We start from the raw sequence: 15,259 nt of genomic DNA, 5'->3' as shown, positions 1-15,259 counted from the left end.
TGCGTAGACTAGAAGTGACGTTAATAATTTAATATACTTCCACTCGACGTCCATACTTCCACTCGACAGCGGTCGCATGGATGCAGTAACATTATGCAACAGGTGGACTACAAAGGTTTCGCCTTAAATCTTAATAATATCGTTTAGTTACCCTGCAGAAGCACATCGACGTTGACCAAGAAAGCATACTCGCTCAAAGCCGCATTTAAAAATTTTGTCGAAACATGATGTTTGCTTATTCTTGTTCCGATAACCAGACCAGCAACTAATAATTCTTAATGGTTTAGAAAATAACAAAGTAATGGATAACAACATCAATTAAGCATACTTTAAAGCAATCTTTTTATCACTGTTAGTTTACCGAAAAGCCTTCAGCAGCATCTCGGTTGCGAACAAATGCACTACAAGAAATTTTCGCTTATATAGAAGGGGAATCTTTATTCGACTTTAAGGATAACACTGCCATTTCAGATCAAGGGATTTTAAGAGCTGGCTCCTTCCGTCTGCGTGTCATTCAGTTGTTCCAGCTGATCGATGTCCTGATAATCCAGAGACTTAATCTGCCGCTCTAAAAAACAAAAAGCCAAATACCTATCAAGGAACTAGATCTATAATACAACTACAAAAAAGCTGAGGCATCGAGATCGGAAAAACCAGAACCTAATAAAAAAAAACTGTAAACGCCATTAGATTCAGCATGTTCAGAAACTGTGTCACATGCATTTTATTTCTTAAAAAAATTATTTAAACCCGTCCCACCGATGCCGGTTTCGGCAGAACTGGCTTCGGTAAAGCTTTCAAGGTGACCTTAAGAATAATAGCAATGCCAGTTGCTTAGAACATTTATTAAAGTGTATGTACTACAATAAATTTGTAGTTATTTTATTTGCAAACATGTTGAATTTTAATCGCGTGATTGCTGCTCAAATGTTCAATTTTTAAATGCCTAAAAAATCCGATTTCCTTGATTGAATTAGCCCAGGTTTCGAAGGAAACAAAAGCCAGTGAACAAAACTGCTAAGGCAGTGAGTGACCCAGCTACCGCCACCGTCCAGTGAACAAAACGAAATCACTAGCTGAGTGATGACCGAGCAATAAATCACTACCCTAGGTGAAACAAAATTGCTAGATCGATGAGTCAGTGACTAAGCTACCACCACTGTCCAGTGAACAAAATTGCTAGGTGACATCGTTAGTGAGTGCCGAGCTACCACCACTGTCCAGTGCACAAAACTAGATGAGTAAGTGACTGACTTGTGAGCTAACACCACTGTCCGGTGAACAAAATCGCTAGGTGAGTGAGTGACCGAGCTACCACCACTGTCCACTGAATAAAATTGCTAGGTGACACCATTAGTGAGTGACCGAGCTACCACCGCTGTCCAGTGAACCAAGTTGCTAACTGAGTGAGGGACTGAGCTAGATTCCTTGCCTAAGAAGTTCTACAATAACTGCTAAGGCAGTTAGTGAATTTACTAACGAATTACTGCAAATGGAATGATTTGTTCAAAGCGGCCGTGGATCACAAGAAACGCGGAGGCGAAGCCGCAGCGGTTTCTTGTACCAAATATTATAAAACTTAGGTTGCGCTCACAAATCATGGATAATTTTCAAATTTAAGTGATACAATTACTGTTTTCGTTAAAACATATTACTGTTTTCGTTAAAAACTCGTTCGTTCGTTAAAACATAACTCGTTCTACTTACGGAAATACTTTTCGAAGGCGTTCAGAACACCCATGTCTTTTTCACCCTTCACAAAATTAATCGCCAAACCGCCTCGCCCAAAACGACCGGTCCGCCCGATGCGGTGAATGTACGTCTCGTAATCTGGTTTATGATCGAATGTCAAAGGCAGATCGAAATTTACAACCAAGTTGACCGACATGACGTCAATGCCTACAATGAGAAACCGCATGCTTATCATTCTCGAAACATCCAGTGGGGTCCCAAAGTTTACATACCGCGAGCGGAAACATTCGTCGTAATCAGCAACCGGTCTCGACCTTCCCGAAAGTGCTCAATGGCGGTGGCGCGCGCCTGGACATCCATATCGCCCGATAAGATACCAATGGGATGCCCATCGGGCTTCAGCGCGTCGTAAATGCGATGCGCCATTTCTCGGCTCTGTCGCAAAAGAGTGTATTACAAATTTACACGCATATTACAAAACTGCGCATATTACAAAATTTACACCGAAAAGAGATGGCTTTCTTACCCGGCAAAATACCATAGCATTATCCACGGTCACTACCCCATACAGACTGCGTAGTGCTTTGATCTTCTCATCATCCGATCCGAGTTTCATATAATACTGGTGAATGTTCTCCAGGCTGAGATCCTCAGTTTTCACGGTAATCAGTTCGGGATCACGGACAATTTTCTTGGCGAAATCCATTACTTGAGGATCATAGGTAGCGGAGAATAATGCCGTCTGCACCGCGGCTTGGTCCATCATTCTATCCCAACAAAAATGACATGTACTTCGTAGTACAAAACGCTGATATCACCCAGGACATTAATTTATAATATCAAATTCATGCACAACGGTGCATAACTTGATAACAAAAGTAGAAAGAATTACTTGTATATTCGCACGGACTGATCCTGATGCCCTTGTTGCGCAATCATCACATCCGCTTCATCCAGCACGAAGAATCTGATCTTTTTAGGATCGAAGACTTTGAATCGAGTCACCCAGTCGAGCACTGTTCCAGGGGTGCCCACGATTATCTGTTCCGAAACAGTTTCACCGCGTTCCACTACACAGAAAAACCTTCATGAGTTTCATGCGGATATAACAAAAATCAACGAAACACATGTCGACACGTACAGCGCCTGGCTCCGCGGACGGCTTCAATAATGGACACACTGATTGCTTTCGATACAATCTTTCGAATAACATTGGCAGTCTGTAGCGCTAATTCAAAAGTAGGTTCCAACACAACCGCCTAAATCAGAAAACGGTTTTTTTTTGCATAAATAAAGATTCACATTCTTCCGTTGCTGCTCACTTGAGGAAACTGGTCGCTGGGGTTGATTTTGTGTAACAAGCCGATAACAAATGCAACAGTTTTTCCGGTGCCACTTTGGGATTGCGCAATTAAGTTTCGATTTCTAAAAAGTAAAAATCAACATGTCATTACTAATCATAATTAAATTTAGGCCGCACAGGAGTAAGTACCAATGCCCCGTAAACTGTAAACAGCTTCGACTGTTAGAATATATCTTCATGATTACCGAATACAGCTTCTCTTATCACATCCATTAGCTTGTTGAGTACAAGAACCCCAAGAAAATGTACAGCTGAGTGAGCTTTTATTAATTCTACATTGAAACTAGCGCAAATAACAGTTTTTCCCTTTTACCTAAACAAAATATCCAACGCGACTGACTGGATCAGAGATGGAGTATCAAAACCACTTAGGAGCAAGCCTCGGACAATCGTAGCCGGCCTAAAAACAATTTATCTCAGTTCATAAAAATTATTCCATGAATTTCCGTCGTACTTCTTACACGTGAAGTTCTTGCCAACTGGACTTGGTATGCCATAATTTATTCGTTTCTTCATTCACGCGGAGCATTTTTGGATCCACGACCAGCAGTTTACACTGCAACAGTTTCTGCATGAGAGCGTCATCAGCCGCCTGTTGAGCTGTAACGGAAAAAGCTGTAGGATTAATTTGCATTTACAGCTATTTTCTCGTAAACAAAACAACGCATGACCTACCGATTTCCTCTGCTGTGGGAATGCGTCCCTCCGCGTCCACACCACTTCCTGCAGCATGCGGTTCCGTCTGGACATTAGAAACAAATACTCAAATAAAATTCTAATATATTGTGCTCCCAACATTAGCCTCTTGGGTGCTGTCTAGTTTCATGTTTACTGGGACAAATTTGATATTCACGATCAGTACCTACATCTTTAAGCGATATTTATGTGCCTGCACAAATCCTGAATAGAACTAATCACCAAAATTTGCTGACAGAGCGGAGCCCAATACTTACGGAAGAATCTTGATTTGCACCCCTTTCGTCGTCCCAGAGAGCGTTTCGTATGTTGTCGCGCCGCTGCTGTTCCTGGTTCTCGCTCCGCTCCTTAGCGCGCAAGTACTCTTCCATCATTCGACTTTTGTCACCCATTTTCGGTCGGACGAGGATGGAGGACTATTTAATTAAACGAACAACAAATTATCATAACAACGGGACTTCTGCAGTTTCCAACGTTAGCAACGTAGATAAACTCTGGACCAGTTGCGGCTGTCCTACTGACTCCTACACAAATTTCACAACACGAAGGCAGAAGAGTTGAATGAGATGCCACTGACACCGACAATAATCATGACACTAAATTTCCTCTACGCTTGGGATGATTTCGGCAACTTATTACTTACTCGGTAGAGAATCTAAAAATGTCATCCAACAAAATAAACCATAAAAACTCGGCCTGTTTTCAAGTGTTTCCAAATTTTCCAATCTTGTAATTCCGTAAAAAAAGTTGCTTAGTCAGTTCGAAATGACTGAAAAATGGATCTGATAGCTCTGGGCCAACACGAAAATTTTGGGCACCCAGTGCACCGTAGACTCTATGGTATAAGAAAAACCGCCCTAGAAATCTTCTACCCAATCCTGCTCACCACCACCAGCCAATCCGAATTGCGCACAAGTGGTCAGTACTTCAGACTGTTCATTGCTAGCCCTATAATTCAAGAGCTTATTACGCGTGACATTCAACTAAAATAATAAAATCGAAATAATAAAAACTTTTCTGAATAAAAACATAACATTTTATTAGCAGAGATGAAATATCAGCCACAACTGCACTCAAATTTCCCATTAACTAACAAAGCGAAAAGCGTCGAGAAGGAGCATGTATGCGAGAAGGACTCGTAATTGAAAAATATTAAGAATTTTTTTGTAGAGTCATATACATAAATAATTTTCATTTGCATAGATGATGTTAAGTCAAAGAACATCAGATTTTTAATTATCTAAGAAGAAACAAATAAGAACCGTTCAGTATATCCTGATCAGTTCTAATATATTGTGCAAGAAAATAACGACAGCATTCTATACGACTACGAAAGAAGCATAAGTACTGTATTCAATTCACAAAAACAAAGTTTTTACTACAGGCCGCACATTGAGGTGTACTTCTGGCTGCACGTTAAGTGAAACTACAAGCTGAACATTAGGCTATACTACAGGCATTCCTACTAACTAAACTTAGTGCACTACAGGTTAAACTACAGGTCATACACCAGATTGTGTTATAGGATGTATACAGGTTGTACTACAGGCAGTACATTATGCAAAGCAGTGCATACCGGACTATGGAAATAATGCACAAGATATCACCTAAGCAGCGTGAATGTTCTTAATTATATTCAATCACATTAGTACTGTAATAATTCGAAGCGTAAAATAAAATTCGTAAACCGGAAGCATGGATAGATTCTTGGTACGCAATAAAAAGGTGTTAATGAATTTAAGCGGTGCATCGGGCCGTACCAGAAACAAAAGTCAAATCCTATAACAAATTAATAAAAGGACAGACGCCTGGCTTATCTATTCTTTCGTCCACCGGTTTTATTTTTACGTTAATGTGATTCTAATGCTTTAAATGATTCTGTTGTGATTAAATATAATGAACAAAAATATGTATTTTTTATTAATGTCCTTTTATTAATTTGTGATTGGACATAATTAAGAATATTTATGATCCTTAGCCGATATCATCTGCATTATGTCCATAGTCCGGCGTGCACTCCTTTGCCTAATGTGCTGGCTGTAGTACAACCTGTAGTACAGCCCGTAGTACAGTCTCGTGTATGACCTGTAGTTTAACCTGTAGTTTAACCTGTAGTGCACTAAGTTTACTTAAAGGAAATGCCTGTAGTACAGCCTAATGTTCAGATTGTAGTTTTACTTAACGTACAGCCTGAAGTACACCTCAATGTGCGGCCTGTAGTAAAAACTTTGTTTTCTTGTGATTGGGATGCGTATGCTGCTTTCGTATGGCATAGAATGCTGCCGTTATTTCTTTGCAGAGAATAATAAAATTTATCAGGATATATGAACAGTTTTTTTTTTGAGTTTTCTGTGAATAATTAAAAATCTGATGTGCTTAAACTCATTATCACCTGTGAATATAATAACATTACCTCAGTGTATCACTAAAAAAATTCATAGCCCTTTTTAGTTAATATTTATATTCCTTCTCTTCGATTTCAGTTAATGGGAAATGTGAAAGCACTATCTCTGATATTTCATCTCTGCTAATGGAATATTTTTAGAAAAATGTATTGTTTCGAATTCATTTTAATTGGTAGTCACAAATAATAAACGCTAGAATTCTAAGTACTGGAGCAGTTAATAATCTGGAGTACTGACCAGCTGTGCGCAATTCGGATTGGTTGGGTGGTAGGGAGCAGGATTGGGTAGCCGCTTTCTAGGGCGGTTTTCCCTATACCATAGAGTCTACGGTGCACTGCGTGCCCAAAATTTTTGTGTCTCTGGGCCAAAACCTGGAAGCCGACCGGAGACGGGAAGCCGCTACCAAGAAGGATTTCGATGTCTTTCGGCTTTCCAGGCTTTCCTCTGTTTGTTTTTGCTTTGTAATTTTATCATGCCGTTGTCATGAATTATTTATCTGGCGTTAGCTCGATTTGAATTTTCAAGAACGAGGTCGAAGGAATGTGATTACTAGTATCTGATACCAGAGGAAAATCGTTTTAATTTCAAGTACAGATGTGATTTTATTTCTCAGATTATTTTCCCTGGTGATACTTTTGATACATCCGTGTTTTCGAAATGAATACGAAGGCTCCAGAAGTTTCCGATCGTTTGTCATCGGTTCTTGAGGTCTTTGATGACGAGGATTATGGTGGCTTCGAGGAAGAGGATGATGAGTTCGACGATGCCAAAGCGGAAAAGGATGCTCCAGCAGCAATGGATGAAAGCAACCAGAAAGTCAAGAAACTACAACAACTGCCGGACATGTTCGCTGTAGTGTATAAAAGAGCAACCGATTTGAATTTAGAGAAAGATTACCACGGAGCTTTACAGATCTTCAAAGATATTGCCAAGATTGTAAAGCACTATGCGCCGTTGCACGATATCATGGCGGACTGCTATCAGAATTTATGCAAACCACACGAAGCCTTGAGCTGCTGTAAAGCGGCTGTCAAATTGCATCCAAGATATATCGAAGCGTGGAAATCGTTATGCGGAAGATGCTGATGTTCTGCAAGACGACGAGGAACAGATCTATGCGCTCAAACATATTGTTAAAATGAATATCGGTAATCTTGCTAACGTTGCGACGGAATTGAGACGTCTTGTATCACTGCTAGACGTAAGTCGAATCCGTGAACTTTAAGCAAATTAACAAATTTATTTAAATTTATTATTTATGCAATTTTGTTTTATTAGCTTGATGTTATATGCTGCAGAATTTAATTTGGCCTCCGTTGTTGGATGACTGTCTTCTAAGTTTTAATGATGTTTTCCATTTTTTAGCCCTCGGAAGCTTTCTTGGTCAACAAATGTAGAAGTCGATTGATTTTGACGGAATTGTGGAGTGGTTTACCACCGGATTACTCCCTGGCCGTGAACGTGATGCAGTGGCTTTATGCAGAGAAAAGAAGACCGCAAGATGTTTTGATTTTCTTGGAGAAATTCGTCCCACAGAGGATTCCGAATAACGATTTGCCAGAATCTGTTCTTACGGTTTTTGTGGAGGTGCTGCTGCAAACGAAGCAATCGGAACGAGCTGCACAGTTTCTGATCGAGTTAGGCGTAATACTGCTGGACGTCCGCGATGCGTCCGGAACGTTCTCCTTAACCGATTTTCCAAGCGCTACGGTAAAGGACGGAAGTTCTGCTGCTTTGATTGCAGCGGCTTGTATTGTTATGCTGGATTTTGGCATCTCCTCCAATATCGAACAACTTCTACAGAAAGGCATTTTGGGCGCTATTAATTTGGGGTAAACCTGACATGCGTTGTCATTGTAAATTTTCGAAAATAAATTTAAGCGCAGTTTTTGATTCATATTGTGAAGATGATTTATATCTGTACTATTGTAATTTGTATGTATGTATGTATTTATGTAACAAATTAACCATAAGTGTCAATATGCAAGTGAAAATACGCGTTCGAGGTAGTAGACTAAGTAAGTGGTGCGGTTGTGTTTGCTGTAGTAAATCTGAATTTTCCACGTTCGAAATTTTGGAATTTCTGTATTTGGGATTTTGTGGTCTAATACGGCATGTCACTGCAATTGTGGCATACCGTATTAAATTATTTACAGTTAATTACATATTAGATACTTAACTGAGCCAGCTGCAGGCTGAAGCGATACCGGTTTTACTACCAGTACAAATTTTAGATACGTTTCATTTTTGGATTCTTTATTTCAGTTGCAAATTTCATTTTTTGGATTTTTTCTTTACAGGAAGAGCAAGATATACCTGCACCTGGAAGGGAGGGATAAGCTGGAAGGGAGCCCATTCCGAGTTGAACAGAATTTGAATGGTTTGCATTTTCACATGCGTGGCGCGTGCAACCTGATGAACCATTCTGTGATGTGTTGACATTTGACAATTTATATCCGGTTCTACGCTCTGTGATGAATGAATAACATCTTAGTGAAACTGAAAACGTTAGCCGATTTTGGCATTTGGGAGCACGAAAATTTCGAGCCATGAACATTTCGAGTATTAACATTTTATGTATCTGTCAAAGAAGTGCGAAATTCTGATTATCAGCTTATTCGAATCAGTTGATGGTCGGCCGCAAGTGCGATTTGGAGAATATCACTACTGTAATCCCGTTCAAAAAGCCGTGACTGTGAGATCATATCCAGCGGATTCGGTTTTAGCGCGTCAATAATGCCTTAAATTTGATTTCGGTGGGTTCGACTTTGTTGTTCCTGTTTAGTATCATGAAACTGTTAGCTAGTTATAATTATGTTGGTGATCAAAAATATGTTGACGACTGTTATCGTTATTAACGTTTACGCAGGGGTACCAAGTACGAACTGCAAAGCACGGTAACAAATTAAACTGCACAAATGTTTAATGTACACAAGTACTTCTATACCAAAAGGAAAACCAGTACTAGTACTGAAAGAAAACAAAATCGGATCGCTTTTGACAGGAACAAGTACACAAAAAAAACGCAGCCGCGACTAAGCAAAAAGTACCTATACATATTACATAACGTTCGCTACATAACTAGCCACTGAGCTACTGATGTGCTTGCTTACTTATTACAGTTCAGCCAGACCACTTAAAACGCGAACAGGAATGCCTCAATAATCCTTCCATGAATATAAACAGTAAAAATTACAAATTAGGGCAGAAGCTGTGAAGATCCGTTAGAGCGAGGTTCATGAGTGAGGACGCGCATGAATTATCGAAGCGTTAATCAGCCTGTAAAACAAAGAAAATGTACGAAAACGCCTTAAATCTGCCAATTACAAAATATGGGCAGTCCTAAACTTCTCGAATTGCTCTCGGTCCACACCCGTGTCACGGTTAGTTTCCTTAACAATGTACCGTGAGTATCTGTCGTTAGACCTTAATATCGTACAAGCATTAATTTTTGATTATGAAATATGAACACGTACCGACGGAGCAGGATTACACAGCAGTGCCTTCGCCGACGACAACAGATTCATCCTTCTCTTTTGCGCCAGTATCCGCCTTCGCTTCTTCCCCTTTGGCAGGCGCTACTTCATGGTTACCGTTAGTTTCGGGCTTTGATTCCGTAGTCGACTCTTCCGCGCTTCCATTTTTGACAGCCTCGTCCGCAGTGTCGTTCTCCATGCGGGCTATCTTCTTGGCAACCGTATCCTCCTCCTCCAGATGTCGCTTAGGAGCTTTAGCTTGACTCTCCGGCTCTGCAGCAGTAGTAGTAACATCATGTTAACAGTTAAAAGTGGAAAATGTTGTGTATACCCATTGGAAATTTACTCAGCTATACCATCCTTACCAGTTTTAGTAAGAACAAATAAAATTTTCTCCAGAATTCCAAGTTGTTTTTCTCCATTCTCTCGCTGGATATTCGCCAGTTTTTCCAGTTCCGTTACTTGTTTATTCGCCAGTTTTTCCAGTTCCGTTAGTTTTTCTCCCAACTTCGCCACTTCTTCCTGAACGCCACGCACGGTAGGGTTGCTTGCCGGGGAGAATGGATTTGGGGATATCGGCAGGAAATCATTTTGATTTACAGGATTTAACATGTTTACAGGTGAATTTCCCACTGCCACATTCGATAACTGATCGGAATTGGATAGTATTTCAAGGTCTTGGCCTAAAAATATCGAGATGGGACGAAGGTGTTTTCGGATCTGAGCTGATCGGATGCACGCTACACAGCAGAGCGAAGCAGAGCACGTGTACCCACAAAAGAGTGTCATGTTCAGCAACACATTTTTCTTCGAGATAATTATGTGGATAAATCGATAAATAATTCAGAAAAATTGATGAAAATGAAAAAAATAATAAATGGATGATAAATTGATTAAAAATTTGTTCAGTTCGAAGAATGTGGACGTTAACCTCAAGATCAAGGGTACATACCGACGATACCGTCAGATTCGCCACCACTTACTCCCGGCGACTGAGGCGGGGAAGTTCCTTGACCTGAAGTCGCCATGGTCACTGGACGGCACTACAAGAAAAAGCTAACGAAACTCACAAATTTTGTATGTATTCGTATTCTTGATGGTACCGTAACTCGGAATAACTCAAAATTTCGTTAACTTGCCTGAATAGCGTTCCTGGTAGTGTAACTCGCAAGCTTCCTGTAACTCGTAAACTGTAAAGGTGGGTGAATTCGCACAGGCTGGGTGAGAGATGCACAAAAAACGGTTGAAGGCACTCAAGGCAGTAACTTCGAAAGTCAAATTCCCGCTCCCAATCAAAAAAATTACCGACTAAAACACTTTTATTTCACCATCGGTCCATCGGAAGGTTCCGCCCGTCTGTCAGCTTCTGCCGCCGCTTTCGAAATCAGGTGCAGTCGTACAACCATCAACCTGCTTATGGTTTAATAGTATGGTAGTAAGCACTAAGCACTAAACACCTAAACACTGTAAATGCTGTATATAAAGTAGTAGAGTACTAGTAGTAAAAATTTTTCGAATACTTAATTATCTCGGCTGTATCATCAGCCTGTATGCTTATTTTTCCGCCATTGGCGGAAAAACGTACAGTACAACCCAAGTGACCACTGGCGCGGCATTGGGACGATACGCGATGACTCAATGATGTGGTAATAGGTTGGTAATAGTGGATAAATACAGTACTGTACCTGAATAGTGAATACATTAATTTTTGTTTAATGTTGTCTGCATGTAGCATGTGGGATGAGGTTTATCAACGAGGTCTGTGGTACTTTTGATTTCCTGATCTTATACAACCCTTGCTTGGAAATTCAGAGCAAGATCATTTTGATTCAAAGTTTGAATCAAAATGAATACGAACGCTGCGGCGGTTTCTGGGCGTATGTCATCGGTACTTGAGGTCTTTGATGACGAGGATTATGGCGGTTTCGAGGAAGAGGACGATGAGTTCGACGATGCCAAAGCGGAAAAGGATGCTCCATCAGCAATGGATGAAAGCAACCAGAAAGTCAAGAAACTACCACAACTGCCGGACATGTTCGCTATGGTGTATAAAAGATCAACCGATTTATATTTGGAGAAGGATTACCACGGAGCTTTACAGATCTTCAAGGATATTGCCAAGAGTGTAAAGAACTATGCGCCTTTGCACGACATCATGGCGGACTGCTATCAGAATTTAGGCAAACCACACGAAGCCTTGAGCTGCTGTAAAGCGGCGGTGAAATTGCATCCGAGATATATCGAAGCGTGGAATCGTTATGCGGAAGTTGCTGATATTCTGGAAGACGACGAGGAACAGATTCATGCGCTCAAACATATTATTAAAATGAATGTCGGTAATCTTGCAAACGTCGCGGTGGAATTGAGACGTCTTCTATCACTGCTAGACGTAAGTCGTATTCCTGCACATGGTAACATGAATTAACTTAAGCAAGATTAATTAGTCTTATTAGTTTTATTTATGTGCATTTGTTTAATTTTATTTATCTGCATTTTTTAATTTTATTTTAATGGCTTAGCTTTATGTGCTGCATAATTCATTGCCGTCTTGTGAGTTTTACTGATGTTTTTATTTTTTAGCCCTCGGAAGCTTTCTTGGTCAACAAATATAGAAGTCGCTTGTTTTTGGCGGAATTGTGGAGTGGTTTACAACCGGATTACTCCCTGGCCGTGAACGTGATGCAGTGGCTTTATGCAGAGAAAAGACCGCAAGATGTTTTGATTTTCTTGGAGAAATTCGTCCCACAGAGGATTCCGAATAACGATTTGCCAGAATCTGTTCTTACGGTTTTTGTGGAGGTGCTGCTGCAAACGAAACAATCGGAACGAGCTGCACAGTTTCTGATCGAGTTAGGCGTAATACTGCTGGACGTCCGCGATGCGTCCGGAACGTTCTCCTTAACCGATTTTCCAAGCGCTACGGTAAAGGACGGAAGTTCTGCTGCTTTGATTGCAGCGGCTTGTATTGTTATGCTGGATTTTGGCATCTCCTCCAATATCGAACAACTTCTACAGAAAGGCATTTTGGGCGCTATTAATTTGGGGTAAACCTGACATGCGTTGTGATTGTAAATTTTCGACAATAAATTTTTGCGCCGTTTTTTTATTTGTGTTGTGAAGATGATTATACTCTCGTATCTGTACTGTTGTTAGTTGTATGTATGCGTTACCAGTTCCTAATGAACAAGTTAAGTATCATTATGTAGTGAAAATCCGCGTTTATGGTGGCAAATAGACTGAATAGTGTGGTTCTGTTTTGCTGTAGTAGACCTGAATTTTCCACGTTTGAAATTTTGGAATTTCTCTATTCGGGATTTTGTGATCTAATACGGCATGCCGCTGCAATTGTGGCATACCGTATTAAATTTTTTACCGTTAATTACATAATAGATACTTAATTTAGCCAGCTATAGGCTGAAGCGATACCGGTTTTGTTATCATTACAATTTTTGAATGCATTTCATTTTCGTTTTTTGGATTTTTCATTTCAGTGGCACATTCGTTTATTGGACTTTTGTTTACAGGAAGAGCAAGATATACCTGCACCTGGCCAATGTTCTGTTGGGAAAAGATATGGTGATGCATGCGCGGTCGCTGATGGAACGTTTGCAGTTGCATCCGGAATTTCAGTCTCCTGAGTTTTACTATCAACTAGGACTTATATTTGAGAGACTGAACGATATCAAACAAGCCCTGCACGCTTACAACAGGGCAGTTTCGCTTAAACCGTCTTTCCGTACCGCGCGGTTCAGGATTTTGAAACTTGGATTACCGGTACCTAGTTCGAAAAATATCGGAACTGTTGAGGGAAGGCAACGCACCATCTTGTTGCAAAAAAGGATTTTCGAGAACTACATGGAACAGAAACTACGTGACGATAAAATGGAGATGTTGCGATGTTCTGTAGATTTGGTGACCTCGACATTCGCCCATTTGGACGAAATAGTGCCGGAACGCATTATCGATAAGCTGGAAGGAAGTCCATTCCGAGTTGAACAGAATTTGAAAGATTACTTATTATACGCCCCAGCTATTGCCACGGAGGACGTACCGTTAGAAGATTTTTGGGATATATGTGTAGAAGGCTGTCGAATCGCTCTGGACAGTCGGCAGTATGAGGAGTTTCTGGTGATAACCTTCCATGCCTTGTGCACTGCGGACTTCCGACCTTTTCCTGAGAAAGTTGACATAATGAAGTTAGGTATCATCACTGGGTTGTATTATCTAAAAAAAAATTTGCGCTTCGCCGTTGGTTACTTCCGTGACCAGCTCATCTCAAAGAAGCAAGCGGATTACAGTGTGCCTGTCTGGAATTTGTTTTATTTACTGGTATCGCAGGTGAAACATACTATACCGTTGATGAAGTGGGCGACCAGATGGTGCAAGAATTACGGATATTCGAAGGAAATCACTATGTTTATTGCCAATGATTCGCTGCGACGAGGGCAATCCCGCCACGCATTAGATCTGGTACGTTGTGACGCTGCTTGTGTTACTTACTAATTGCTACTATAAGTAGATCATTTGGAAAAATATAAGTGTGTCACTGGAAAAATATCATTTGCTCTGAATCTTGTATCGTAGCCTCGTAGTCTCGTACGCAGAAAGTGTTGGGACGTTGCTGGTTTGACTTTTTCTACAAATTGCAATATTACTTACGAACTGAAGACCATGTCAGTTAAAACTGTTAAATTTACTGCATTATAGTAATATTTTTGGACGTCAAATTTGAAATACTGTGACGTTACTAAATTATTTATTATTACTGCTGCCTTCTAGTACTCGTGCAGTATTTACTATGTTGTATATTACTAATTAACGGTTTAGGGTTTTTATTTTTCAGTATTCAATGATCGCCAAAAACGAAGGAATCAACGATGCTTCCTGGCAGGTTTTGTTGAACCTTGGACTTCTATATGTTAGAATATCCGCACAATTCCATTTGACGAAACGATCTCAGATCTACAGTCTGGGCATGATGTTTATGGAGAAGTATGCTTTACGGCGAGGTCTATGTCCAGAAGTGATGTACAACAAGGGTCGCGCAGGTCACTTATACGGGGATTTAGCGTCGGCGATCGTTTATTACAAAGAATGCTTGAGATTGTCCCAAATTTCCTCAAGTACAGCTTCCAAAGAAGAAAGGCTGTATTTTGATTGTGCTTTCGAAGCGGCTTACAACCTACGGGCGATTTATGTGCGTTTGAAGCAACCAGTCCAGGTTGCCGATCTTTATACTGACAAGTTACACTGGAAAAATATTCGCGGTTTATCAACAGCTGTCAATTTTAATCGGCAGATTAATCTGTGATTGTTGGTTTGCTTTTGATGAGTTAACGACACTGTTCCCACTGTCAGATTATTTAGATACTATATTTACAAATTTGAATAAAAATATGCTTCGAAGTTTCGAGCGACCAACTCAAAAATCTTGTGTCTCAAAGAGGGCTGTGACGAAAATGGGATAACAAAATACGTGGAGGCTGAGAGGGAGCCATTTTGTAAGTTATGTAAATATATGTATACTTCAGTAGTGGGTTAACCCGGTTAAGAATTGTTATGTTGGAATAGCCCGTGAAACAGTTGGAGCTGACAAATTTTTTTAAGATTCCTCTTCGAAAAATACA

At 40.3% G+C, this 15,259-nt stretch overlaps 4 protein-coding genes across 6 annotated transcripts; 2 read left to right on the top strand and 2 right to left on the bottom strand.

Moving 5' to 3' along the window:
• Positions 1-130: 130 nt before the first annotated feature.
• Positions 131-4,521, bottom strand: LOC129584933 (ATP-dependent RNA helicase DDX19A-like). The gene is made up of 12 exons (XM_055477369.1): positions 4,395-4,521; positions 4,009-4,167; positions 3,731-3,797; positions 3,517-3,655; positions 3,369-3,455; positions 3,015-3,117; positions 2,834-2,951; positions 2,585-2,762; positions 2,219-2,459; positions 1,965-2,127; positions 1,708-1,899; positions 131-568 (listed from the first exon to the last, which is right to left on the bottom strand). The coding sequence occupies exons 2-12, from the start codon at positions 4,141-4,143 to the stop codon at positions 483-485; spliced, it is 1,509 nt and encodes a 502-aa protein (XP_055333344.1). The 5' UTR covers positions 4,144-4,167; positions 4,395-4,521; the 3' UTR covers positions 131-482.
• Positions 4,522-6,577: 2,056 nt separating this feature from the next.
• On the top strand, positions 6,578-8,992 carry LOC129584939 (uncharacterized). The gene is made up of 3 exons (XM_055477380.1): positions 6,578-7,357; positions 7,522-7,988; positions 8,457-8,992. Exons 1-3 carry the CDS (start codon positions 7,295-7,297, stop codon positions 8,593-8,595), a joined length of 669 nt encoding a protein of 222 aa, XP_055333355.1. The 5' UTR covers positions 6,578-7,294; the 3' UTR covers positions 8,596-8,992.
• Positions 8,993-9,061: 69 nt separating this feature from the next.
• On the bottom strand, positions 9,062-11,051 carry LOC129584940 (uncharacterized). 2 transcript variants are annotated; one of them, XM_055477382.1, is made up of 5 exons: positions 10,772-11,051; positions 10,585-10,688; positions 9,998-10,315; positions 9,633-9,905; positions 9,062-9,435 (listed from the first exon to the last, which is right to left on the bottom strand). In XM_055477382.1, exons 2-4 carry the CDS (start codon positions 10,658-10,660, stop codon positions 9,646-9,648), a joined length of 654 nt encoding a protein of 217 aa, XP_055333357.1. In that variant the 5' UTR covers positions 10,661-10,688; positions 10,772-11,051; the 3' UTR covers positions 9,062-9,435; positions 9,633-9,645. The 2 variants fall into 2 exon arrangements, with proteins under 2 accessions (XP_055333357.1, XP_055333356.1); XM_055477381.1 differs by having other exon boundaries at positions 10,585-10,675; positions 10,772-11,050.
• Positions 11,052-11,093: 42 nt separating this feature from the next.
• LOC129584929 (uncharacterized) lies at positions 11,094-15,030 on the top strand. Of its 2 annotated transcripts, none has more exons than XM_055477363.1 (5): positions 11,094-11,278; positions 11,365-12,021; positions 12,213-12,676; positions 13,157-14,102; positions 14,476-15,030. In XM_055477363.1, the coding sequence occupies exons 2-5, from the start codon at positions 11,479-11,481 to the stop codon at positions 14,941-14,943; spliced, it is 2,421 nt and encodes an 806-aa protein (XP_055333338.1). In that variant the 5' UTR covers positions 11,094-11,278; positions 11,365-11,478; the 3' UTR covers positions 14,944-15,030. The 2 variants fall into 2 exon arrangements, with proteins under 2 accessions (XP_055333338.1, XP_055333337.1); XM_055477362.1 differs by having other exon boundaries at positions 11,094-11,285.
• Positions 15,031-15,259: the final 229 nt, after the last annotated feature.

Source organism: Paramacrobiotus metropolitanus, unplaced genomic scaffold, assembly GCF_019649055.1.
Source record: "Paramacrobiotus metropolitanus isolate TYO unplaced genomic scaffold, Prichtersi_v1.0 Parri_scaffold0000015, whole genome shotgun sequence".
Classification (NCBI taxonomy): domain Eukaryota; kingdom Metazoa; phylum Tardigrada; class Eutardigrada; order Parachela; family Macrobiotidae; genus Paramacrobiotus; species Paramacrobiotus metropolitanus.
Note: the sequence above shows the minus strand (reverse complement) of the source record. Positions and strands in the feature narration are given on the sequence as shown.